This window comes from Mustela erminea, chromosome 2 (genome assembly GCF_009829155.1).
Source record: "Mustela erminea isolate mMusErm1 chromosome 2, mMusErm1.Pri, whole genome shotgun sequence".
Classification (NCBI taxonomy): Eukaryota; Metazoa; Chordata; class Mammalia; order Carnivora; family Mustelidae; genus Mustela; species Mustela erminea.
In genome coordinates, this window is record NC_045615.1 from 77,933,453 (window position 1) to 77,959,111 (window position 25,659).

Below are 25,659 nucleotides of genomic sequence, written 5' to 3' on the forward strand. Positions count from 1 at the left end.
TCTTTTCATTATATCCTGCTATCCACCAAACAGTGGATTTTCATTTTCATTCAATGATCATATTGGATTTTTTTAATCTTTAATAGTCTTAGTTTCATGTTTTGTATGTTGTAGCTAGAACATTTGCAGAACTTTTTCGTTCATATACACTAACTTGATGGCAAGTTATAGTCTGTAATGGGTCAGTTTTTACCTTTTGTTCTATTCATCTAATTTTTCCCTACCTTATTTATTCCAAGTAGCATTTTTTGTTACTTTTTCAAGCCTTCCTTTTTAAAAGCTATAAACTGTCACCTTCTCTGAATTTATGAATAACATTACATTAATTTTGACTCTGAAATGGAAAGTCCTTGGGTTCTTTCATCTTCGTGAGAATGATGAGGGGAGGCAAATGTATTAGAGCCTTGGCTTCTTTACTGTTTAGAGATCTACTGACCTTTAGATTCTTATTGATAGATTATTGATTAAAAATAATGATTGTAAGGGGAACCTGGTTAAGCATTGCCTTTTGATTTTAGCTCAGGTCATGATCTCAGGGTTATGAGATCAAGCCCTGCTTCAGCCTCCAACCTGGGTGTGGAGTCTGCTTAAGATTCTCTCTTTCCCTCTCCCTTTGCCCCCTACTTCTCTAAAAATAATAATGATTATAAAAATTAAAGAAATAATAACCATTTTTTCAAGCATCATGTACTGTCAAGTCTTTTCCATATAGGTTGTCATTTAATCCTCAGATTCTATGAGGCAAGTTATGTTATTCCTATTTTTCAGATGAGAAAGCAGGTCAGGTGTCTTCAGAAAGGCTAAATAATTCATCCATAGCAGCATGATTCTAATTAAACCATCCTCCTTTAGTTCTTTCTTTAACTCTTGATATGCTTGTAGAAAGTCTTTAATTTCTCACAGTATGCTTGAACAGTGCAGATTTGTTCTTACCTATATCTCATTTTATGCTTGAACAGTGCAGATTTGTTCTTACCTATATCTCGTTTGACAATAGTGTATTATATACTCAAAGCTTGTTGGGGTACCTGGATGGCTCAGTTGATTAAGTGTTGGGACTCTTGGTTTTGGCTCAGGTCATGATCTAATGGGTTGTGAGATTGAGCCCTGCATTGGGTTCTGTGCTCAGTGAGGAAGTCTGTGCTGAAGATTCTCTGCCTCTGTCCCTTCCAACTCTTGTGCATGTGCGTGCGCACCTGTGCATGCTTCTCTCTCAAATTAATAAATAAATCTTTAAAAAAATACTCAAAGCTTATTGATCTTTGGAAGTATAAAACATTGGAGAAAAGGGTCTTTCATTTTACTGAAAGGAAATTAGTGTAGGTGCTATTTTGTGACTTAGTTTTTTTTTTATTCTATTTCATGTCCAATTGTTCAATGAAATAGCAGTGATAGTACAAAGTTAGAATACTGATTTTGCTCCCTTATAGATATAATTTTGAGTAACAAGTTACTCTTTATACCTCCTTATATAGAGACTGTCTGTGGAAGTTTTTCTTCCCACCTGATTATCAAGTTCTGAAAGTTTCTGAAATTGCACAACCTGGGAGACCGCGACAGATCCTTGCTTTTGAACTGCGAATGAATATTATTGCAGATGCTACAATTGATTTGCTGTTTACCAAAAACAGGGTAATTATTGAAATAATATAGTAGGAAACAGTGTTTAAAATTTGAATATTATTTTCCAGGGTATTTTTCTGGTAACTAGTTCTATACTTAGATTCATTTCTATGAGCTTCCTGTCACCCTCCCCCCATAATAATTGTATTTATGTTGCTTTCATTAAGTACCAAAAGTAGGAAAAGTTAATAATAAATCTTAATTCTATAATCTGGTTCATTTTCTTCTTTATATCTGGCCAAATTGTTTTAATGTATTTTTACTAAAACTTTGAACTTTTCTTCTTAGAAACTTTTATTACCCATTTCATATCATTAATGATATTTTATCTGTGATAATAACTGAAAAGTAAAGATGGGAGTATGATTAAATAGTGAGAAAGTAATTATTTTATATGGTTTAATTTTTTTCTTTTGATAGGAAACAAATGCTGTACATGTAAATGTAGGAGCTGGTTCATATTTAGAAATTAATATTCCAATGACAGTTGAGGAAAATGGTAAGCTGCAATGAGAACTTTCCTATTTTAAACGATTAATGGGGAATGATTAATCTATAAATAATAGTTTGCTATCCCATTGAGACTAAAATTAATGGGGTTTTCTTTTTCAGCCTTCTATTATATTTACTTGATAGTACATATTAATTACATAATCAAATTATTTGTATACCTGCAGAGAAGGGAAAATTTTTAAATCAAGTTAGGTTTATGCTTTCCTCATCCCCTATACTTATTTTTTGTGAGACTGAGGATAACCTGTTTAAAATGTATTTTTCCTGTTTGTCTGTTGCTCTGTAAGACCAGGTGCTGTTTTTTTTTTTTTTAAACTGATAATAAACTTGGTGCTGAACCCAGTACCTGGAACATGGTATATGGGCAGTATGTGATAGAATGACTGAAAGGCTTTGTTTTAAGGTTTTATTGTTAATAGATTTTGTTAGGGAGTAAGCCTGGTACTTTGAAAAATATAGCTTTAAGAAAGCAGAACATTTCATATTTAAAATACTAAATAATACTCTGCTATAGTTTTATCCAAGCTAATCTAAATTTATCATACATTTGAAATTTGGACTCATACAAGTTAATCAATAATGTGATTAAATACCTTTTGTTAAATTTATCAAAATATTATATAGCCTATTTCATTTTCCTTCTTCCTAGCCTCTTAGTGTATTTGTAATTGAGAATAATTAAAGTGAAATTCTACTTTATTGATTCACTTCTTGAGAGTACAGAGAATAGCAACTTACCCATATTTTTAAGTCATTAACCAACAGTGTTACTATGGCTGAGTATAAATTGAGTAGTTTTTATATCATGCTTGGCTCTCTTTACTTGTTTCTGTCACCTTTTTTTTTTTCTTTTCCTGATATAAGAAGAGAGAAACTAGTGGATTAACTGCATTCATTAGCTTGTATAAAAAGGTAGGAGTTGGGTCTATCTACTTAGACAATCAGTTGTGAAACAGTGACTGAGAATGGCATAGAGTATCTTTTCCCTGTACCTTTGAGGCTCTTTCAGTGAAGATTTAAACCTTACCTTTGCTTGTTGTAGAAGAATGGTCATACTAAGTCTTGAAGCAGATGCTTGAGATTCTCTAGGACTGGGTGGTTCAGATTAGTAAGTTGTAAAGAACATCTTTTAGGGTAGCCTTACAGAGACACAGCAGGAGGAAAAAGACAGTTGGGAGGGGTTGCATAAAATTGAGAATGATTCAATTAAGGGAGTGCTTTTACCATTTTTAAACTGATATTCCATGTAGGAAATATTTGTTCATCTTTCTTTTGTGCAGTTATGGGTACACCTGGGGTAAGGGAGCCACTAAGGGCTGAGGGAATCGATATCTCGAGCATACTTACTATGAATTCATGGTCGGTGCCACAGCACACTGGTTGTGGAACTCCGAGTGAGTTATGGGTCTAAGGAAAGTCCAGTCAGGTTCTTGGGAAAGGTTAGGTGGCTTTTAAGATGACTGTCTGAGGGGAAACAGATGAAGTCATAGATATTAGCAAAATAGAGTTCAAACACATTTAAAACTTTTTTCAGAGATTTAGGTACTTGAAAAAAAAATGCCCAGAACCGGATACATGCTGAACTAGCTATATACTAATGACCATAGTAGCATTAGTGTTTATAGAAGAGCAGCCCTTCAAGAAAAGAAGTGAAATACTTTGCAGTTTTCTTCTTTTGTTCAGCATGGAGCTATGTTGTTTGCTAACTGTCATTAATTACACAAGGAATAGCCATTATTTAGAAACTATCATTATATATGGAACATTTTCCATATAAGGAAAATGATTAAAACAACTTTCCTTGAGTCAGTAGGGAAAGAAGAGACATGGGAGCTGTCTTCAATAGTTGAAAACTGTCATTTAGAGGATGGACTTAACAGTTTTGTACTGGCAAGCAAAATCAGGAGGACATTTTGTGAAGATGGAACTTTATTCCTTTAGAGTTGTCCAAAATGAGAAAGGTCACTTATTAGATAGCAAGTTCCCCATGACTGGGATGTATTTGTGTAGTTTCTGATCACCATTTTTCAGAGATGCCTTCTTTGGTTGGTGATTGGGTTGTTTCCAGTACAAAGTTTTTAGTCCTATATATATCTTTTTAGGTTCTTAATTTTTGTGTTTTCACTTACTAGGTTATACTCCTGCAATTAAAGGACAGCTATTACATGTTGATGCTACCACCAGCATGCAATATCGGACCCTTTTAGAAGCAGAAATGTTAGCAGTAAGTCTAGAGTATATGATGATATTGTTTACATACATAAAATCTGAATTTGGTTTTAATTTTTTAATATAAAATTTTAATGACCAGGAAGTTATTAAATAGATAATCTTCTCATTTAAGAACTACCAGGTGCTTTTGGTGTTATTTTTGGGAAGAGGAGTAGATTCCCAGTGCTGTGGACTCTGGCATCTTTTTTGCTCTGCGTCTGGTTATGGGCAAAGTGAATATAAGGCTGTGCTAGCATGGTTTTTGATCTTTAAAAATGTGAAAAATTGTTAGATGTTGATGATGATGATGACGATGATGATGATTAAAGATTTTATTTATTTATTTGACAGAGAGAGAGATCACAAGTAGGCAGAGAGCCAAGCAGAGAGAGAGAGAGGGAAGCAGGCTCCCTGCTGAACAGAGAGCCCAATGCGGGACTTGATCTAGGACCCTGAGATCATGACCTGAGCCAAAGGCAGAGGCTTAACCCACTGAGCCACGCAGGCACCTGAGATTATTTTTAAATTTTATTTTATGTTTAGACTGATTCCTGTGTTATAAATGAGATAATTTTTCACTATATGTTTCTGGTCCCATTGGATTCCTGCTCATGGCTTAATAAGTCATTTTCCTTTTACTTGATGAATGAGGTAAAAATAATAAAATCTTATTGATACTGCAGATTGCTCCGTATTAGAAAAAATATGGAAGTACTTATGATTAAATGGCAGGTTGGGGCCTCATTTCATTATCAGGTGGATTATTCTTCATCAGGGAAGACAACATTAACAATAATAACAAAAGCCACTATGTAGAATGGCTAATATTCAGAAAGGATTCTTTTATAAGATTCTTTTATATTAGGTCTTAATTATGTAAAAAAAAGCATTTTTACACTTATATATGTAAATTAAGAGGAGAAATTTGTAATTACCAAGAATATATTGAATACTGGGGTGCCTGGGTGGCTCAGTGGGTTAAAGCCTCTGCCTTCAACTCAGGTCATGATCCCATGGTCCTGGATTGAGCCCCACATTGGGCTCTCTGCTCAGCAGGTAGCCTGCTTCCCTTCCTTTCTCTCTGCCTGCCTCTGCCTACTTGTGATCTCTGTCAAATAATTAAATAAAATCTTTAAAAAAAAATTAAAATTAAGAATATATTAAAAAGAATATATTAAAAAATAATATATTAATATAATTAATATATTAAAAAAGAATATATTAAATACTATAAATGTATATTAAACTGGCATATTCAGCATTTTAACGAATTCCTGAGCTATTGCTTATAAATGGTGCTCGGCAATAATACTATTCCTGTTTAGGCAGCTCTTGCCTTTAGCAGAATCTCTGAACTTTGGCAGATGGAATACATGATAAAACACCTTAAATACATGATAAAGCTCCCTATCAAACTGCCAGATGGGAACCTGGAAGGCACTAGTGGCCAAACCTCTCACATAACAGATTAGGTTTAAAGAGGAATTAAGGACGTTGGTTGCTACTGTATTAGTTTAGCTAAAGTACAGTATCAAAACTGTAGTCTGCTTTGTTGTTCTTAAAGTTTTCATGGCTTACTCTTTCAAGGAGCTGGATATAACCATAGATACTGACCTTTAGCCTCAGTAATATTAGAATCTTAAAGGGATCTCTGTTCAGCTCAGTGGGAAAATAAGTTCTAATTACTCTTATTAGTGTATGTGTGAATTTATTTCTGATGTTCTTCACACAGTGTCACATTTTAAGCTCTAACATTTTTACTTAATGTTTCATTTGCAGTTCCACATCAATGCCAGTTATCCCCGAATATGGAACATGCCACAGACTTGGCAGTGTGAATTAGAGGTTTATAAAGCCACCTACCACTTTATCTTTGCACAGAAGAACTTCTTTACTGGTAATTTTCTAATAAATGTAAATATAATGAGATTTATCACAGTGTACTTGTTTACATTCAGTATGTTTTGCCTTTAGGTTCAACATGGGGATTTTCTGTTAGTGTTCATACTTTTTTTTTACACTTCTTTTTGGGCTAAGAATATAAAAGGGAAAATTTAAATACAGGTATTTTGTTTCTCTTTTACCGCAAACAAGGGAAATACCAACCCAAAATTGGGCTTACAAAAAAATGAAAGAATTCATCGTAGGCTGGTGCTTTGTGTCATTGTAGTAGGGGATAATTTGGGGAGGATGAATCAGTTTCTTTCTTTGCCTGAATTAGGCATCAGCATAGTTTCATTATTTTGTTTCAGTTATGTAATCCACAAACAGTATATTCAAATAGCCAAGTATGTTATTTTTTTATTTTATTGAAGTATAGTTGACACGTTACATTAGTTTTGGTTATACAACATAGTGATTCAACAACTCTGTGCTCACCACAAGTATAGCTACCATCTGTCACCATACAGTACTACTACAACACCACTGACTATGTTCCTTATGCCATGCCTTTCGTTCCAGAGACTTCCTCAGTTTGTAACTGGAAGCCTCTACTTCCCACTCCCCTTTACCTATTTTTCTCATCTCTTTACCTTCTTCCCCTCTGAGCACCAACAGTTTGTTTTCTCTATTTATGGGTCTTTTTCTGCTTTTTGTTTGTTTTGTTTGTTAGATTTCACATGTAAGTGAAATGTTGTTGCACATGGCAAAATTTTATTCCTTTTTATGGCAATTTAATATTCTTGTGTATGTGTGTGTGTTTGTGTGTCTATACATCAACACACACCACATCTTCTTTATTCATCTATTGTTGACATTTAGTTTGCTTCCATATCTTGTCTGTTGTAAATAAGGCTGCAATAAATGGGTGCATACAGTTTTTCAAATTAGTGTTTTCATTTTCTTTGAGTAAATACCCAGTAGTGGAATTATTGGGTCATATGGTATTTCTGTTTTAAGTTTTTGAGGAACCTCCATACAGTTTTCCATAGTGGCTGTACCAGTTTACATTCCCACCAACAGTGCACGAGAGTATGTTATTTTTATATTTGGAACTCCTACTTCTTTCCATTGGCATGGATATTGAGTTGATGTTATCATTAGTTGAAAAAAAATCCTTTATTTCTTGAAGCGTATTACAATAGCTACTCATATTTCATGGGGTTAGGAGCATGTAGTCTTGGTCTCTGACTAACATATATATGACTACATAAAAATTAGTTGCCTTTATAGAACCTTCCCTTAGAAAGTTTAGTTTAACAGAGTTGGGCTAATTTGCCAGGGTCAATGGCTACCCTAGAGCACCTAATATTTGGTTTACTGATTGCTACATTTATCCATCCATCCATCCATCTATCCATCCCTCCATCCTTCCCTGTACCCACTGGTCATTTACAAATATCGGATCTGTGCTGAGTACTATTAGATATTTGGGGCTATGGTGGTAGATATACATAGATAGTCCTGCCCTTACGTTACTTACTAGCAATATAATGTTGGCCAAATTATCTAATTATTTTACCTTCTGTTTCCTTATCTGTGAAATAGAGATAATAATTTCTACTGTAATTTTGCTATTGTTAGAGTTTGGGCATTGTATAATGCCATTATTACAATATGATCAATCATAAGTGTTTTATACTTGTTTTCTAGTTTGATTGGGAACTTTATTGTGGGAACTAGATAGAAAGCTTCTAAATTCTTGAAGTTATATAATTCTCAAGGCTTGAGTCAGGGTCCCAGTAGTAGAATTTGTAACAAAATCCCTGGCAAGTTAAACTTTTGTCAGTGAAGCCGAACATTGAATAAATACTGCTCAATTTATTTTTAAAAAATAGCTAAAATTAACAGTGTGTATTATGTGTCTGTCTCTGTTCTAAGCAATTTGCACATATTGAATTGTTGAATCCTTATAATAATTCCTGAGATCGATATTATTGTTATCCTTGTTTTACAGATGAGGAAAGTAAGTTACAGAGTGGTCAAGCAGTTTGTCCAGGGTCACACAACTAGTAAGTTTGTCGAGCTAGTGTTCCAACCCAAGTCGTCTGGCTCAAGAATCTGTTATATTTAGTTTCTTCGACAGTAGCCATTTCTCTCTCACTTAAGGTTTTGTATTTTATAACTTTGCTAACCTTTTAAAATAGGTTCCTATTTTCAAGCATTTAATCCTTCACATTGTTTTTATTCCAGACATTTCACATTCTTAGACTTTAGCAGTTCTAAGAATAGTTGGAGTAGATACTTCCTCAAGATTTAAAATTTTTAACTTTGTAGTAACACTTTAATTTAGACTGAGCATTGTACTAGTCACTTTCAAATAGATAAGTACACATTTTCTGTTACAACCATGTTTTCCTTAAATTATTTTTGGTACCTGGGTGACTCAGTCAGTTAAGCATCTGCCTTTGGCTCAGGTCATGATCTCAGCCCCACATTGGGTTCCCTGCTCAGTGGGGAGTCTACTTCTCCCTCTGACCCTCTTCCCCTCTCCCCTCCCTGCCCCGTGCTTGCTACCTCGCTTGCTCGCCACTCTCTCTCTCCAATAAATAAATAAAACTTAGTATTTTTTTCCTGAGTTATTTTCTTTATTTCTAACCTTTAAGCCTATACATATTGCAGTTCACTTTTTTTTCCCCTAAAATTTATTTGGAGAAATTTAAAGAAAATTGAAAGATACAAAACTTAAGTTCTCATATCCCAGATTTTACAGCTGTAACTTTTATTCATATTTTTTCTATTGCTTTTTAGAATCCTTTAGAATCTTACTTATTCTTTAAAAAGGATGACTATTAGAGAGTAACATGTTTAGCCGGGTGGTGAACATACTTGGTCATAGTGTTTGAATTGTTTTTCTCTGTTCTCAGTTTTCTGTTTCCCCACTGACAGAATTCTGCAGAAAGCAAATGACCTAATTTGGTGTGAGGGCATGCCTAATATTCCTCAGTAGCCATTCTTATGCCAATTATTACATAAAGTTGTTATTTTTTTAATTTATTTTTTTGACAGAGAGAGAGAGATAGAGCACAAGCGGGGGAGCAGTAGGCAGAGGGAGAAGCAGACTCCCCACTGAGCAAAGAGCCCAATGCAGAGCTCAATTCTAGGACCCTGGGCTTATGACCTGAGCCAAAGGCAGATAGACGCTTAACCAACTGAGCTACCCAGGTGTCCCGATAAAGTTGTTCTTAACAGATTTTAGTGTGGGGCAAAGAGAACTTCATGATAAATATAAAAAAGAATCTCAGGAATAAAAGATGTAAGACAGAGGCAGAAGTGAAGTCTCTTCTCTAATACCGAAATTGATTTAGATTTACTCTGATAAGGAGGAGGAGAAGACAATGGTTAACAGTATGACAAAGTTCCAGTACAACTGACTGATATTTTATGAGGTATTTGCCTACCAACATAATTATAAAGTGAGGTGTACATGAATTTTATCCAGGTAAATATTTAGATTACCAACTTAGTAACTTTTTAAAAAGTTTTTATTTAAATTCCATTTAGTTAACATACAGTGTAATATTAGTTTCAGGCACAAAATATAGTGATTCAGCACATCCATACAACACCCAGTGCTCATCACAACTTAATAACTTTAAAAAATTTGTTGTCTAAATGGGTAAGGCAGTCATGAAATAACTGCTTCCTTTTTGAAATTATTTGATAAGACCATCTGCTAATGAGATGTATGTATGTTCCATACATACATAAACCAATTTTTGGTTTAAAGAGAAATACATGCTAAATATAGTTGTTGAGGCTAGTAAAAATATTTTACCATATTTTAAAATATTTATCAGTAATGATATTGTATAAAGTGGTAATGAAACTATACTGCAGAATATTTTGAAAATTCAAATAAAATATGGAAGAAAAAACGAGTAAGACTTGTTAAAATAAAAATAAGCTAATAACCTTATAAAATACATTGGTTTCCTAAGATGATTCATGGATTATTTGAATTTGTGTTTACTAGCAGTTATATCTCAATTTTTTTTTAAAGATATTACTTATTTATTTGACAGAGATCACAAGTAGGCAGAGAGGCAGGCAGAGAGCAAGGTGGGGGGGAATGGCTCCCTGCTGAGCAGAGAGCCCAATGCTGGGCTCCATCCCAGGACCTTGGGATCATGACCTGAGCTGAAGGCAGAGGCTTAACCCACTGAGCCACGCAGGCGCCCCTATATCTCAGTCTTTTAACTAGAAATGTAAGTAGATAAATGGAACCAATGTAAGTTTAAAGTCTCTTACTAATAATGATTCAAAACAAATTTAAACCATGATCTCAGCCCACAGAGAATTTATGGGCATGTCAGTTTATTGGCATTTCTTGTTTTGTATTATTTATCAGTCCCAAGTTTATTGGCATGTGCACTATACTCAGAAAATTAAGCAATACAAAACAGTGTATATATTTTGCTAGCATGAACTGAAAATAACAAACGCATGTAAGACATGAATGCAGAAGAAATGGCTATGACCTTAGTAATCAGAGAAGGTAAGGGGAAGACCGTAACATCTGAAATGATCTTTGTATAATGAACTCAGTATTATTAACTGATAATTTGCATAGTTTGTCTCCATAGAACATTCTAAAGCATGTTCATTTATGTTACTTCATGACTCTGAAAAGAGATAGCTATTTCTCTTATCCTTGACTTAACGAGAGGAATTGAAGCAGGGAAACATTCAGTGACTAGGTCAGACTCAATGAGGCCAATAAGTGGAGGAGATATTTAAGATATTTACGAGTTTTCCTTTAGCAGAGAGAATACTAAAGAGCATACTTATTTTAGATAGTTTGAGTAAAAGTGCAGAACTAAAAATGTTGGTGAAGAAGAAAAGTGAGAAAATCAATTTGACTAATGATAAGTTTATACTGTAGAGTTGGTTAATTCCAGAGAATTAATTCCAGAGAGAACTTTTGGTTATCTCTCCATTGCTAGCCATTGTGCTAAAGAATTAAGTTAGTAAGTTAGAAAGTTGTTAGGTAGGGTGGCATGGGAAATTAAAAGTTTATAGTAAGCATAGATCCTGTACAGTATGATGAACCACATGATTGCTTGTTCAGTGAAATAAACACTTGAAATTGTCAAGTGGAGTTTTCCTTTATTCACAGAACAGGTTAATTACCATATTCAATTGATTGATATAAAATTATGCAGCTTATTTATATTTAAATTACTGATATTTGATATTTAATGTATTATTTTGCCATTTTATTAAGAGATTTTTAATGTGCACAAGCTTTTGTACATTGCAGCTAAATTTTAAATGAGTTCATATATTATGTAAGATAAATTTGACTTCTGATTTCATTATTGAATGTAATATCTTTCAGTTTAAAGACCTTATTTAAAATCCAAAGAAACTACTTCAAATATTTAATTATTTTTGCCTATTATTTTCTTTAGAATATCTTTAATAGTAAATGCTTCCGTACATAGAATGCTTATCCTGTGGCAGTTACTGTGCTAAAACTTGACACATGTAATTTCAGTTCTTACCATAAATCTGAGAAGTTGTCCTCATTTCGTAAGAGAAAACCAATAGCATTTGTGTTATTCACTTAAGATTACATTGCTAGTAAAATGGTAAAGACAGAATTTAAACCCAGTACTGTCTGCTGTCAAACTGTGCTAAATACTGTTTCTAGTCATTTTTCTGTCTCATATATACAAAGTTCTAATTTTATATGCATAGCACTGTTATATAGTATGGGTAAATAGAGATGAGCTTGACACCTTAAGGAGGAGACCATGTACTGAAAGATATGATTGCTGGGAGTATAGGCATATAAGTGACATGAATGCCTGAAGAAAAAGTAAAACCACTGTTTTAGATTAGTGCTAATATTTTTATATAAAGAGTTTTTGCCTATTGGGATTCAAAAAAAAAAAAAAGGTACCAGAGGATAGGCAGACTAAGTAAGTGAATAATTTTAAACTGCAAGACTTAAAACCGTACAAACTGGCAGTACAACAAATCAGAAATCAGAGATTATTGATTGTAAATACTAACAGGGCCACATTTGTGTTCACCATTATATTCCCAGAGTCTAGAACAGAGTCTGGCACACAGAACACACTCTGTAGGTATTTATTTAGTCAGTAAAACAACATGAAAAAATGCTGAACCCTACTTGTAGTTAGGAAGTTCAGCTAAAGTGAGTTAACAGTTCTTAGTGATCAGTTAATTCCCAAGCTACATCCTTTCACTCTCCCAGAGAGAGAAAGAGGGAGGGACAAGGGACGGGGAGGGAAAGGTAGAAGGAAGTATAATACAGGAGAAGGTACAATGAAATAGGTAAGTCAAGCATATATTTCTGGTAGGAGTATAAATGGTTTCACTATACTTAGAAAGCAATTTTGTAATTTATAGTAGCTTTGAAAAACTTTATAGACTTTGACCTAGCCATTCTACTTCTGAAATTTATACTGACAAAGTAATCCTGAGTATATAAAAATCTTCCATGAAAATATATATAAAATTATATATAACACAAAAATTTGGAAAGAGTCTAAATATCCAAGATTACTAAATGGTTAAGTAAATCCTGGCAAATCTCTTTATTGAACTCTTACTAAAGTTTTTGTTAATGTTGTGAAATAACATGGAGAAATTTTGAGTTCAGTGAGAAAAAGCAATATATGAAATATGTACATCTAGAATAGTATTAAAAAACTACATAGAAAGTAAAACTAGAAGGAAAGATATCCACAATGCTGGATATTTGGGTAGTGGATTATCAAGTGATTTTTTTTTTTTATCTTCTAAAGTTTCTCTAATAAATAATAGGTATAAAAATTAAAAATAAATGGGTATATAAAACGCATAAAATTTCTCTTATTTGAAACTGTGATTAGTATGTAAACATTGGTTTGCTATTAAATCAGCTGTATCTTAATCTTCTTTTAGTATTTCAATATAAAAGTTCTTTTAAGTTGTGAAAGAAAAATCATTTTTGACTGGTGTTAGAATATTTATATTTTGTTTTCTTAATTTCAGTTAACTTTTGTTTTCTGTCTTCCACTCCCATGATTTTAGATTTAATCCAAGACTGGTCTAGTGATAGTGCTCCGGACATTTTTTCATTTGTGCCATATACGTGGAATTTTAAAATCATGTTTCATCAATTTGAAATGATTTGGGCTGCTAATCAACACAATTGGATTGACTGTTCCACTAAACAACAGGAAAATGGTAAGAACTCAAAAATTAGATTAAGTATTCTGTTCATTAAGAGAAATTACAACAGTGGAAATTGATGTTGATTTTATGTTTTAATAGATACTAGAATTGATCTTTTTTTCATTGTCTTATAATACTCTTGGAGAATTACTTCAGAGTTTTTATTGGACTAAGAATTTTATGTTTCATTTTCTTAGGTATGTATTTAAGCAATTTTTATTTTAAGTTTTATTGAAGTTAAAAATAAATTTTCTCTTTTTTTCCTCTTCTTGTAGTGTATCTGGCAGCCTGTGGGGAAACATTAAACATTGATTTCTCTTTGCCTTTTACGGATTTTGTTCCAGCTACATGTAACACCAAGTTCTCTTTAAGAGTATGTATAATTGTTTGAATTCTTTATTAGTAAGTTTCATTTCTCAAAGCTTATCTTTACTTTTCCCCACTATCCCATTGTTATCCTGTAGTATTTTAGTTCTCCACCATTGTTCATGAGGTTCAGTGTCACAGAAATGCTGCTGTTTGTTTTTTGTAGTTCCTCAACTCCCCCTTAGAGGAGTTGAGCAATAAAAAGAAAATTCCCTGAGCTGAATATTTTCCTAACCAGTTCATTTCTAACCTTTGTGGCTAACTTACATGTTCTTTTGAAAACCCCTTCTAGCTCTAAGGTTTACAGTATATGAACTAGATTTTACAATTTCCTTTATTTTGTTACTAATTATAAACATGAATTCAAGGGGTAGCCACAAATACCTCTCTTCCTTTTTCTGAAAGGCAGCTCTAATGAGTTCAGAATTTTGTGGAATACCTAATTTTAGAGTATGAACAATCAGAAGTAGTTATTAGTATTGATGGAGGTTATGATGGTAAAAATTGGCAACAATAAGAGCTGCTAATACCTATTAAACATGTTCTTTGTGACATACACAATATCCAGTGCTTTATGTGTATTAGCTCATTTCATTCTCAGAACAGTTTACTTAAGTTAGTTGTTATCTGCATTTATGAAATAGGAAACTGAGAAGCTGAGTTTATGTAACTTATCATGTGACTGGTGAGTAGCTGAATTGAAATTTGAACCCAAGTGGTATAGGTCAGGGCTTCATTCTCTTAACCACTCTGCTGTGCTACATGTTAAGAAATCAGGAATCATGGCACCCCAGTGTTTATAACATTATCAACAATAACCAAATTATAAAGGGTCCAAATGTCCATTGACTGATAAGTGGGTAAAGAGGTGTGGTATATATACCTGGTGGAATATTACTCAGCCATAAAAAAGAATGATATTGTCATTTGCCATGAGGTGGATAGAGCTAGAGTGTATTATGCTAAGTGAAATAAGTCAGAGAAAGACAAATACCATATGATTTCACTCATATGTGGAATTTAAGAAAACAGATGAACATTGGGGGGAAAATGTGAGATGCAAACCATAAAATAGACTTAACTATTGAGAACTGAGAGTTGCTAGAAAGGAGGTGAATAGGGATTGGCTAAGTGGGTGGTAGGTATTAAGGTTAAGGACACTTGCTGAGCAAAATAAGTCAATCAGAAGAAGACATTTATCATATAATCTCCCTGATATGAGGAATTTGAGAGGCAGAGTGAGGCGGGGGGATTGGGGAGTAGGGAAGGAAAAAAATGGAACAAAATGGGATCGGGAGGGAGGCAAACCACAAGAGACTCTTAATCTCACAAAACAAACTGAGGGTTCTGGGGAGGTGGGGGTATGGAGAGGGTGGTTGGGTTATGGACATTGGGGAGGGTATCTGCTCTGGTGAGTGCTGTGAAGTGTGTAAGTCTGTGTGTAAGTCTGATGTTCACAGACCTGTATCCCTGGGGCAAATGATACATTATATGTTAATTAAAAAAAAGGGCACATGTGTTGAGTACCAGGTGTTACATGAAGTGATAAATCACTAAATTCTCCTGAAACTAATATTATACCGAATGTTAACTAACTGGAATTTAAATACAAATTTTTTTAAAAATGTAAATAAAAACAGAAATAAAATTCTGTAATAATCAAATCTAAAAAAAAAAAAAATCAGGCATCATGATGAACAAGATTAGGGCACCGACCTATAAGGAGAAAAGTGAAGCCAAATGAAAACATATCAATTCAGAATTCTTCAAAGCCAGTTGATAATCCAAGACAATCCTATTTTAAAAATTAAGTAGGGGCGCCTGGGTGGTATAGTCAGTTTAGGCTCAGGTTGTAATCTCAGGTTCGTGAGATCCAGCCCTGCATTGGGCTCCATGCTCAGCACAGAGTCTCCTTGAGTCTCTCTCCCTCTGCTCCTCCCACTGCACTCTTCCCCCTGTCTCTCTGTCTCTAAGCTAAATCTTTTAAAAAAAAAAATTAATAAAATGCAGAACATATTCCACCTGAGCTTATTGTCAGTGAGATGATTTTGGTTTTATTTATATATTTTTTAAAGATTTTTATTTATTTGAGAGAGAGAGAGCATGAGTGGAGGGGGGAGAGAAACTCAAGAAGACTCTGTGCTGAGCATGGAGCCCAACATAGGGCTCAATCTCACAACTTTGAGGTCATGACTTGAGCTGAAGGCAAATGCTTAACCAACTGAGCCACCAGGCATTCCTCAGTGAGATGATTTTTAATTTTTTTTTTTTTTTTTTTACTGAGTTACATGTGAAATATCCATGGATACCCATAGAGATAATCTTTTTACTATTTTGTGAAAACTATGCTATTTATTCCCTTACTTTTTTTTTAACTTTCTAATCAGAATTTAGTTAAAGAAAAAAAAAGAATAGCAGAATTTAGTTTTAGTCAATGTCAAATCTTATCCCAGTTACTTAACTGACTTGATTATAAAATATGCCTTTTGAAATTTATTTTCTTTTGAATTTATTCTCAAGATTATTATTAACAGGTTTGGCTGTAAATAGGAACCTAACATATTTATGTACCTGTTTTATTACTTTGGGTTATTATAAATTATTTTTTAGGGAGAAGATGTTGATCTTCATTTATTTCTACCAGATTGCCACCCCAGTAAATATTCATTATTTATGTTGGTAAAGAATTGCCACCCAAATAAAATGACTCATGATACTGGTATTCCTGCTGAGTGTCAAAGTGGTCAGAAAACAGTTAAACCAAAATGGCGGAATATTACACAAGAAAAGTGAGTATATAAAATTAATGATTTAAGTATTTGTGTTTATATGTGGATTTAAGTATTTGTGTTTATATGTGGATTCTTCTGATTTTTTAAAAAAATAAAGATAAAGTTGATTATTTGTAAGTGGTCTTTGTACACAGTTAAATGAATTAAATAACTGACCAGAATTTTATTTTTTGTTCTTCAAAGAGCTGGTTGGGTTGAATGCTGGACTGTCCCAAGTGTCATGCTTACAATTGATTATACATGGCATCCAATTTATCCACAAAAGGCAGATGAGCAACTAAAACAATCATGTAAGTGTTTTTTATATGATTTGTACTTTGAAACATCTGGTTTATGATTGATAGCCATTAAAAGTATAAATTTTTTTTTATTTGGAAATTTATCTTAGCATTTGATGTAATTTTAAACATTTAAAAATCTTTTAAGAATTTTTGGCATAATTAAAACTAACTTTCATTGAGTATTTACTGTGTATCAAATACTCAACCAGGCTGTTTACTGGTTTACGTTATGTCATTTAATCCTTACAACTCTGTGAGATAAATGTTGTTATTGTAGGTTTGAACAAATGTGTTCAGAGAAAGTAAATAATTTTTTCAAGTTCTGCCAAGCTAGAAACAGAAGAGCTAGAATATCAAATAAAGTGTATGTGGATATAAATATATTTAAAGCATTTGGCTTCATGAAATGTTAGTTTTTTTAAAGCATTTTCACAACTATCATATCATACCAGTTTCCCTGAGGCTTTTGTACCTTATTACCAGGGTCCAAAATGAAATTAGAGTCAAGTGATATTTTCTTTGTATTTTTCTAGTGAGTTAAATGTACAAATAGTTTTCATTATTTTTCTTATGAGCTTGATTATGTCACACTGCATTTGAATAGCTGTTTATGTGAAAACAACTTTGTACTTTTTTTTTTTTTTTTTTAAGATTTTATTTATTTGACAGAGAGAGATCACAAGTAGGCAGAGAGGCAGGCAGAGAGAGAGAGAGAGAGGAGGAAGCAGGCTCCCTGCTAAGCAGATAGCCCGATGTGGGACTCGATCCCAGGACCCTGAGATCATGACCTGAGCCGAAGGCAGCGGCTTAACCCACTGAGCCACCCAGGCGCCCCAACAACTTTGTACTTTAATGCCCAAGTATAGATAAAGCCCTGACTGTGACCTGAATTTATATTACGGGATTTGAGAATGTTAATAGGAAATTTTCTTTGTTTCTATACCATCTGATTTGTGTATTTCTACACATATTTCAATGAAGTCTGTTTTATTTCACATTCTTAACTTTAGTCTGGCAGGTCATTTTCATTATATACTGTAGATATTCTATTGTAGTTGATTTCCTGAAAAATTACAAAACAGAATTTCTTAGAGAATGATTCTTTAAAGGACTTTTGAGAAATTCCCCACCACAATTTTTTTTCCTTAATTTTTTTCAGTATCAGAAATGGAAGAAACAATGCTATCTGTATTAAGGCCATCCCAGAAAACATCAGACAGAGTTGTTTCTTCTCCTTCTACGTCTTCACGCCCACCTATTGATCCCTCAGAACTTCCACCTGATAAACTTCATGTAGAAATGGAACTTTCCCCAGATTCTCAAATAACTCTTTATGGACCACTATTAAATGCCTTCTTATGTATAAAGGTATGATTTTTAAAAGATCTTACACATTCTCAAACATAGGCAAAATGGATACTATCTAATTAAAATTGAGACCGTCTGAAGTAGCCAGTTTTGGTGGTTTAAAGTTGTTGAAGATAATCTTGACTAGACTTCCAGTGCTAGAGTTTATTATAAACTTATTTATTAAAAATAGTGTACTTCTCAGTTGAGTTTTTATTTTGTATTTTTAGCATTTAATATATTCTAGGAATTGTGCTAGTTGCTGGAGATAGAGATGATACAGCATCTGTTCTCAAGGAAGTAAGTTAGAGGATATAGTAGGATAGACATATATAAGACAGATTTTAACACATTGTAATGTAACACAGCAAAAGAAGTACAAGAGAACTTTGTCATCTGAGAGTAATAAAATAAAACCAAGAAGAGCTGACTTTTTAAGTAAATTCAGTAAAAACAGAAAACTTTATTTCATGCTAAGTAATAAACAAAGATTTGTTTGCAGCACTATCTTTACTTATCACTGATAGCTTTCCCTGTGATTTGAGCAGTTATCCAATATCACTTTTAGCAACTTCACGAAATTTTGCATTTTTCCAGGATTTTGCTAAATCACTTTGCTTTAGATTTTCATCATACTGTTGGATGCTTTAATGCATCTGATGAACAAAGTGAGACTAATTGTCCAAACATTAACAGTCATGAGCAGTAGAGTTATTTGTGGGATAGGTTTTTGCATGAGTCTGATTTTTCAGTGTTTACTTGTTTGCTTCTTTTTGTGATTTCACAACTGTGGAGGTTTGGTTATGGAATGCTTAGGTAACAGGCAATCCTGTAATGTACACTGACAGGTGTAATTAATTCCAGAAACGGTTTAGGATGATCAGGGTTAATTGGGGAAAGAGAGTCAAGGTTTGTTAACAAAGGTTCTCTGGAAGTGCTAGCTGAACAGGTTTTTATATTTAAATTTTTATATTTGAGTTACTGTTTTATATAAACTACTGTAAAGCATCAGATGATATAATTTAAGATAAAACTTGCAAGGGACAACGTACTTAATATTTGTGGAAATCTAAAGTTTTGGTTTGGTTTTAGGAGAGATTCCTGAAGGAGTGATTCTTCAGATATTCAAAGGGGAGAAATACACAAACATACATACACACCTACGCATTTTTTTTCTTGTGACCATTGTTTGACCCAAAGTATTCTTCAAATATTTCTCCCAATATTTTATTTTCTTGGGATTGCTTGTGAATATTAAGGATTTAAAGTGTAATTTTCAAGTTATAATTTCCCTGAAGAGACTGAACTGTATTTTAATTTAAATGTAAGTAATGATTTAGTTAGCAAATGAGGATGGATATATTGATATAATACCAGTTTTGAATACTACTTAAGAGGTATTATCACTGTTTTTTTTTGCATCACTCTATGTATACTGAGCCTCAGTTTTTTTCTTTTAAAAATTCCATAATACATGTCAAAATTAAAAGGATGATAACAAAGTATAAAGAGAAAGGAGTAAATGCCTTTTTAAGATTTCTTTACAAATTCTTCATAAATGTAACCTCTCTTGTTAGTTGGTTTTAATGCAGTCTCTTCCATGCATTAAGATTTTATAACAACTATTTAGAAGTGTAGTAGTGTCAAAGGTTTGTTGTACTAAAGTTTTTTTTTGTTTGTTTTTTGTCGTACTAAAGTTTATATTAGTATTTGCATTCATCAAATTAACATAGAACTTGTATGAAGTAGCTATTAAAACAAATTAAAAATTTTAAAGGTTTGAAATATTTTTAAAAATACGTATTTCCCAACTTTTGTAGCAACATGGACAAGACTGGAAGAGATTATGCTGAGTGAAATAAGTCAAGCAGAGAGAGTCAGTTATCATATGGTTTCGCTTATTTGCGGAGCATAACAAATATCATGGAGGACATGGGGAGTTAGAGAGAAGGGAGTTGGGGGAAATTGGAAGGGGAGGTGAACCATGAGAGACTATGGACTCTGAAAAACAATCTGAGGGGTTTGAAGTGGCAGGGGCCGGTGGGAGTTTGGGGGAACCAGGTGGTGGGTATTATAGAGGGCACGGATTGCATGGAACACTGGGTGTGGTGCAAAAATAATGAATACTGTTATGCTGAAAATAAATAAAAAATAAATAAATAAATATGTATTTAAAACATGACAAATAAAAATTTTTCTAGTCCAATGAGCTCCATGCTTGCTTTTATTAGGAATATAAGTAGCTCTTTGTCTTTTTTTTATCTTCTTTTTTTCTTTCTGCCTACCAGAAAGTTTAGTGTCATGCTAAATGAGATGTATTCTATTTTAATACATAACTTACGTTCTACTTAGTGTTAGAATATATGTATATATAAAAGAAAACAGAGAATGTGAAAATTCATGTAACTGAGATTGTATTTTCCTTAATTACTATAATTAAACATCAAGAAATTCTGAATAGACTAGAAAAAAATCATATTTGTTTGACCGTTTATGAAAAATTGATTTCCAGAATCCACGAAAGAAGCTAGGGTTACCATTATTATTACCAGGAAATTTGAGAAGAATATATACAAACATGCATTAAAATTTGTGAGAATATTTTATGGAACTGTTTACATCTTCTGAATTGACTTCTCTTAGTCTTACTACGTTTTTTCTTAATGGAAGAAGGAAAATCTGAATCTAAATAGTGATAGCATGTCGGTGGTAGTCAGTAGTAACTGTGGATGAAGGGTTGGTATATGTGGCATATATGTTTTTCTTATTAGAAAAAAATTAATATTGAAAACAGACTACCTATAGGTTGTTTTTTCTCCCCCTCTCCGGCTTCTCTGAATTTATTAGCTCCCTTCTTTTAACTATAGTGGTAATTCTTTTTCCTCTTCTTTGAGAAATGGGTATTATTGCATAAAGAGGCTAGGGGAAAAAATGGTAGTGTCCTGTTATTGAAGTAGTTACTTGACACTCATGATAAAATACCTCTAGGAAAATAAAATTTCATAGAGCTTTTAAGTTGATTGGGAATACAGCTTGCTTTATCATGTTTAAATTCATTCATGCTGCAAACTTGACAAAAGAACACATCTTTTCAGTTATATAAGTTATTGCTTTTTTTCTGGGATTGTTTGGAATTTGTTTTAGAGATAGTTCAGTTTTGCATACTACCTACCATAAAATGGAAATGGAACTTTTATTTGTACTTGTAATAATTTATGTACATTTATTAATCTTAATATACCATAATAGTTTGCCATAATATATTATTACTTACTTTATACTTTGGTCAACCTTTTGGTAATTTTTTTAGTGAATCCTCAAGAAGTTAACCTTTGCAGATGGAGTTCACATACTAAAAAAACAAAATTAAACTAAAACACACAAAACTTAAACCACACAGTCAACATCAAACATTTAACATGAGGCTCATGTTTTAAGGGATTTATAATTTAAAAGTACATTTTGTTTATAATTTTCAATATGTACTAATATGATAACTCATAAAGGACTCCTAGAGTTTTGTAACTCTTTAAAAACAGTCATTGACACATTTAATAAAAATTAGCAAATGTTCTCTACTATTTTGGGGATTCAGTATTCCCTAAAGAATTTGCTATGAGTTTTTTCTGTTTCAGATAATTAAATGTAGATTGTTTTGGTGGTGAAATTGAACATTAGGCCCAAGAGAACCTTTTTCTTTTGACTTTAATAATCTACAGGAATCTTTTCTGTTTTTAAGTTTAAAAATTGCAAGAGACTTAAGAGACTTCTAAGAAATCTTTTAAAAATAAGAAATCACTTAAAAATCTTTTAAAAATTAGAGTAGGATTATTAACAATTGACTAAAATGAATATAACTCATTTTTATTGATTTGTTGGTAATTCTTAGTATGTCAAAAGCTAATAAACATGAACATTGTACACTGATTCCATTTATCAGTTGTATGGAGGAAGGGTGTAGAGGTGGTTGGGTCTGGAGGCCATTTGTAGATAAACATCACTGAAGGAAATATTTTACTTTTCTTCTTTTTCTGACATCCATGCCCATTGCAAACTATTAGACCTGTCTTCAGGACCAGAATGGCATGTGTATTTTGAAAAGGCTTCTCAAGTGATCTGAGGACTGCTGTTTTGAGTACTTCTAGATCTTTAGTGTTGATTGAAATCCATTAGAAATTTATTTTTAGTTTTAGAAATTTAATGTTTGAATTTAGGATAAAAACTAATGTTTATTTACATTTATATTTGTGCTTGAGTTTGTCCATGCTTCAGAGTTATATAATAAAGGCAATTATCAAGATGTCAAGTGGGTTCTAAGTAGGACCTGTGTTACTAGAGCCAGATAACAATAGAGAATGCATCAGTTTTGTGAGTCCATATATGTGGGATTTTATTACCAGCCCCACCATTAATTAACCAAATGACTGCAAGCCCTTCAACATCATTTCCTATGAAAAGATATTTAATTGGCCAGATTGATTGACTAGAATTCTAGCTAGAAAATAAATGTGTCAATAAATAAAATGCAGAATTTATCAAAATACTGACTTGATTTCTAATATTGAACAAATATGGTTAACTGTGTTAGGAATATTTTAACAGCTTTTGATTACTACTAACAGATCAAATAGATAAAATTTAAATTCAGAATAATGGGAAGAAAAAAGAATTTCATTTAAAATAAGTCCAAGAAAGACAAATACCATTTGATTTCACTCATATGTGGAATTTAAGAAACAAATGAGCATGGGGGGAGAAAAAGAGAGAGGCAAACCAAGAAACAGACTCTTCACTGTAGAGAACAACCTGATGGTTGCCAGAGGGAGTGGGTATGGGGATGGGTGAAATAAACGATGGGGATTAAGGAGGACAGTTGTGATGAGCACCGAGTATTTGACGTAAGTGATGAATCACTAAATCCTACTCAATGAAACTAATATTACACTGTGTAAACTAAGTGGAATTTAAATAAAAACCTTAAAAAGAGAAAAAAATAACAAAAAAGAAAAAAAGAATTTAAATAAAAACCTTAAAAAAAGAAAAAATAACAAATAAATTTAAATTCTGACACAAAAGAAACCAGAATATTAATAGTTAAAATACTTTGCATAAGAAGCCAGGATGGATTATGTGAAAGGGTGTTTTGGTAACTATTGATAACACATGTATTTTTCATCAGTAACCAAAATTGGAGATTCTTATTTAAGATGTTAAAAACACTTCTGATAAATATTTCACCCAGAATATATGGATTGTAATAGTTTGCTAATTGGATTTAGTCAAATTAATTTTTAGTGAATTGATCTTTCCTTAAAAGATGTCTCTAGGTACTATTGCCTCAGAACTCTGAGAAAGATTGAAAACTGTTGAACATTTCGTATTTTCAGAGTTTTCTTCTAGGACCTAAATTGCAAGTTTTTGCTATAATTGGAAGTGGTGTTGTCATGAAACTTTACTATAAACTTATGTAATTTTTTATGTTTTTGTTTTTTGGTTTTTTTTGTTTTTTGCTACAGAATGTTTATTTGCTAAGTAGCCAAGTAAGTATATGTCTTAAGTATATATATCTTTTTGTTGTTGTTGGTTTTTCATTTCAAGGAAGCAGACCATATACTTTTAACTAAATAAAATAGTTGAAGGAAATGCTTGGTTTACAAAATTCAGACTCTAAGTTGAAAAGTTATTGTTACATACCTCTTTAATAGAAATTTGTTCTTAATATTTATAGGAAAATTACTTTGGGGAAGATGACATGTATATGGATTTTGAAGAGGTTATTTCAAGTCCTGTTCTGTCACTGTCAACATCATCCAGCTCTGGGTGGACTGCTGTTGGGATGGAAAATGACAAAAAGGAAAATGAAAGTTCAGCCAAGTCAATTCATCCGCTTACCTTACGTCCTTGGGATATTACTGTACTTGTTAATTTGTACAAAGTTCATGGACGTCTTCCTGTTGTAAGTGTTTATGTATCACAATAGTCTGGAGTATATTACGAAATTCACTCAACTTAAACTGTAAGTGTGTGTACACACATGCACACACGAATAAAAAAATCAGATTTGAAAACTTGAAAATTTATCCTTTTACCATAATAAAGCTAGTTTATTATTTTCTTCATAATGTGATTACTTGATCATTATTAATTTTCTTTTTCTTCTTTCACTTCAGTTCCTTCTTTCTGTTCTTTGGAACTTTAGAGCATTTTGTCGCAATGTTGAGTTGTTGGGTTTATAGTTAGCCTGATGGATACTCTAGGATTTACATTTTCTTATCCTTTATACAAATCTAGACCTTTTGGGGCCATTATGGTGAGCCTGCTACAAAATCAAGATTCAGCTTCACCCTGCAGGTTGAACTGTTTTCAGGGGTTCAGACCTAGCACAGAATCCTGGTTCAGTCTTAGGTTGACCAGTGGACTGTTGTGGGCAGACTTGGAATGAGATTACATTGCCAGAGAACCTGGGTTGGAGTGAGACCAGATAGGGAGGAAGAGGCCCTAGACCCTTGTGCTGCCTACTGGCTCCATACCATGCACCTAGGATTGAAAAGCAGAGGAGTCACCTTTGGTGCTTAGTGAACCTAATCTTTCTGGGTTACAGAATAGTTAATTTTGTCAGTGAGCACTGTTTCCCCTTTTTAAAAAGCAAAATCTCTTAACTATATAAAGGTAATTTTTATTTTCTTGCACTTCCTTGGTCTTATTTTTTCTGTATCTTTATTATGGTATTTTGTTCGATTTTAGCATGGAACCACTGATGGCCCTGAGTGCCCTACAGCATTCTTGGAAAGACTGTGTTTTGAAATGAAAAAAGGGTTTCGGGAGACCATGCTGCAACTTGTCCTGTCACCCCTAAATGTGTTTGTCAGTGATAACTATCAGGTAATATGAAAGTGAGTTACAGTAGAGACGTAGAGATGTATTATTGCTTTTGGGGTTGAAACAGTGTGTTTAGTTTCTGTGCATGGTATATATAGCTCTTTAAATTAAAGCTTGTAATTTAACAAGTAAGAAGTTTTGAATATATGTGAGTTTTTCAAGAATCTCAGTTTTCTCTTTCTTTTTTTCTGCTGTTCCCTATTTATGTGATCCTGTATAATTATATTCTATATATATTGTTTTTAGAAATGGAAAAACACAGTTTTTAATTTTTTCATATATTTATGGATGTGAAAGTGTATAAAATTTTGGTGGAGTCTGCTGAAAATTACAACCTCAATATTCATATTAACCAGTACTATAAATTTTCAAAATATCCATATCCACATGGATTATTCTTTTTACCTAATATACTTCCAAGACACTTCATTAATCCCCTCAAGATACCCCCAGGGCTCTTTTGGAAGGGAACCAATGATATTCAGCAAGTGGGAATAATTTACATTCTTCAGTAG

The 25,659-nt window shown here is 32.9% G+C and overlaps 1 protein-coding gene across 5 annotated transcripts in view; it reads left to right on the forward strand.

Moving 5' to 3' along the window:
• The window catches only part of KIAA1109 (KIAA1109 ortholog), a 216,829-nt gene that overhangs the window by 45,284 nt on the left and 145,886 nt on the right, over positions 1-25,659 (forward strand). For all 5 annotated transcript variants that reach the window (XM_032333325.1, XM_032333327.1, XM_032333326.1 and 2 more), the window contains exons 13-23: positions 1,476-1,632; positions 2,044-2,122; positions 4,269-4,360; positions 6,127-6,244; positions 13,336-13,491; positions 13,755-13,852; positions 16,456-16,634; positions 16,821-16,927; positions 18,078-18,286; positions 23,994-24,221; positions 25,010-25,147. In XM_032333325.1, the coding sequence (XP_032189216.1) occupies positions 1,476-1,632; positions 2,044-2,122; positions 4,269-4,360; positions 6,127-6,244; positions 13,336-13,491; positions 13,755-13,852; positions 16,456-16,634; positions 16,821-16,927; positions 18,078-18,286; positions 23,994-24,221; positions 25,010-25,147 (1,561 nt within the window). The remainder of the gene's footprint in view (positions 1-1,475; positions 1,633-2,043; positions 2,123-4,268; positions 4,361-6,126; positions 6,245-13,335; positions 13,492-13,754; positions 13,853-16,455; positions 16,635-16,820; positions 16,928-18,077; positions 18,287-23,993; positions 24,222-25,009; positions 25,148-25,659) is intronic.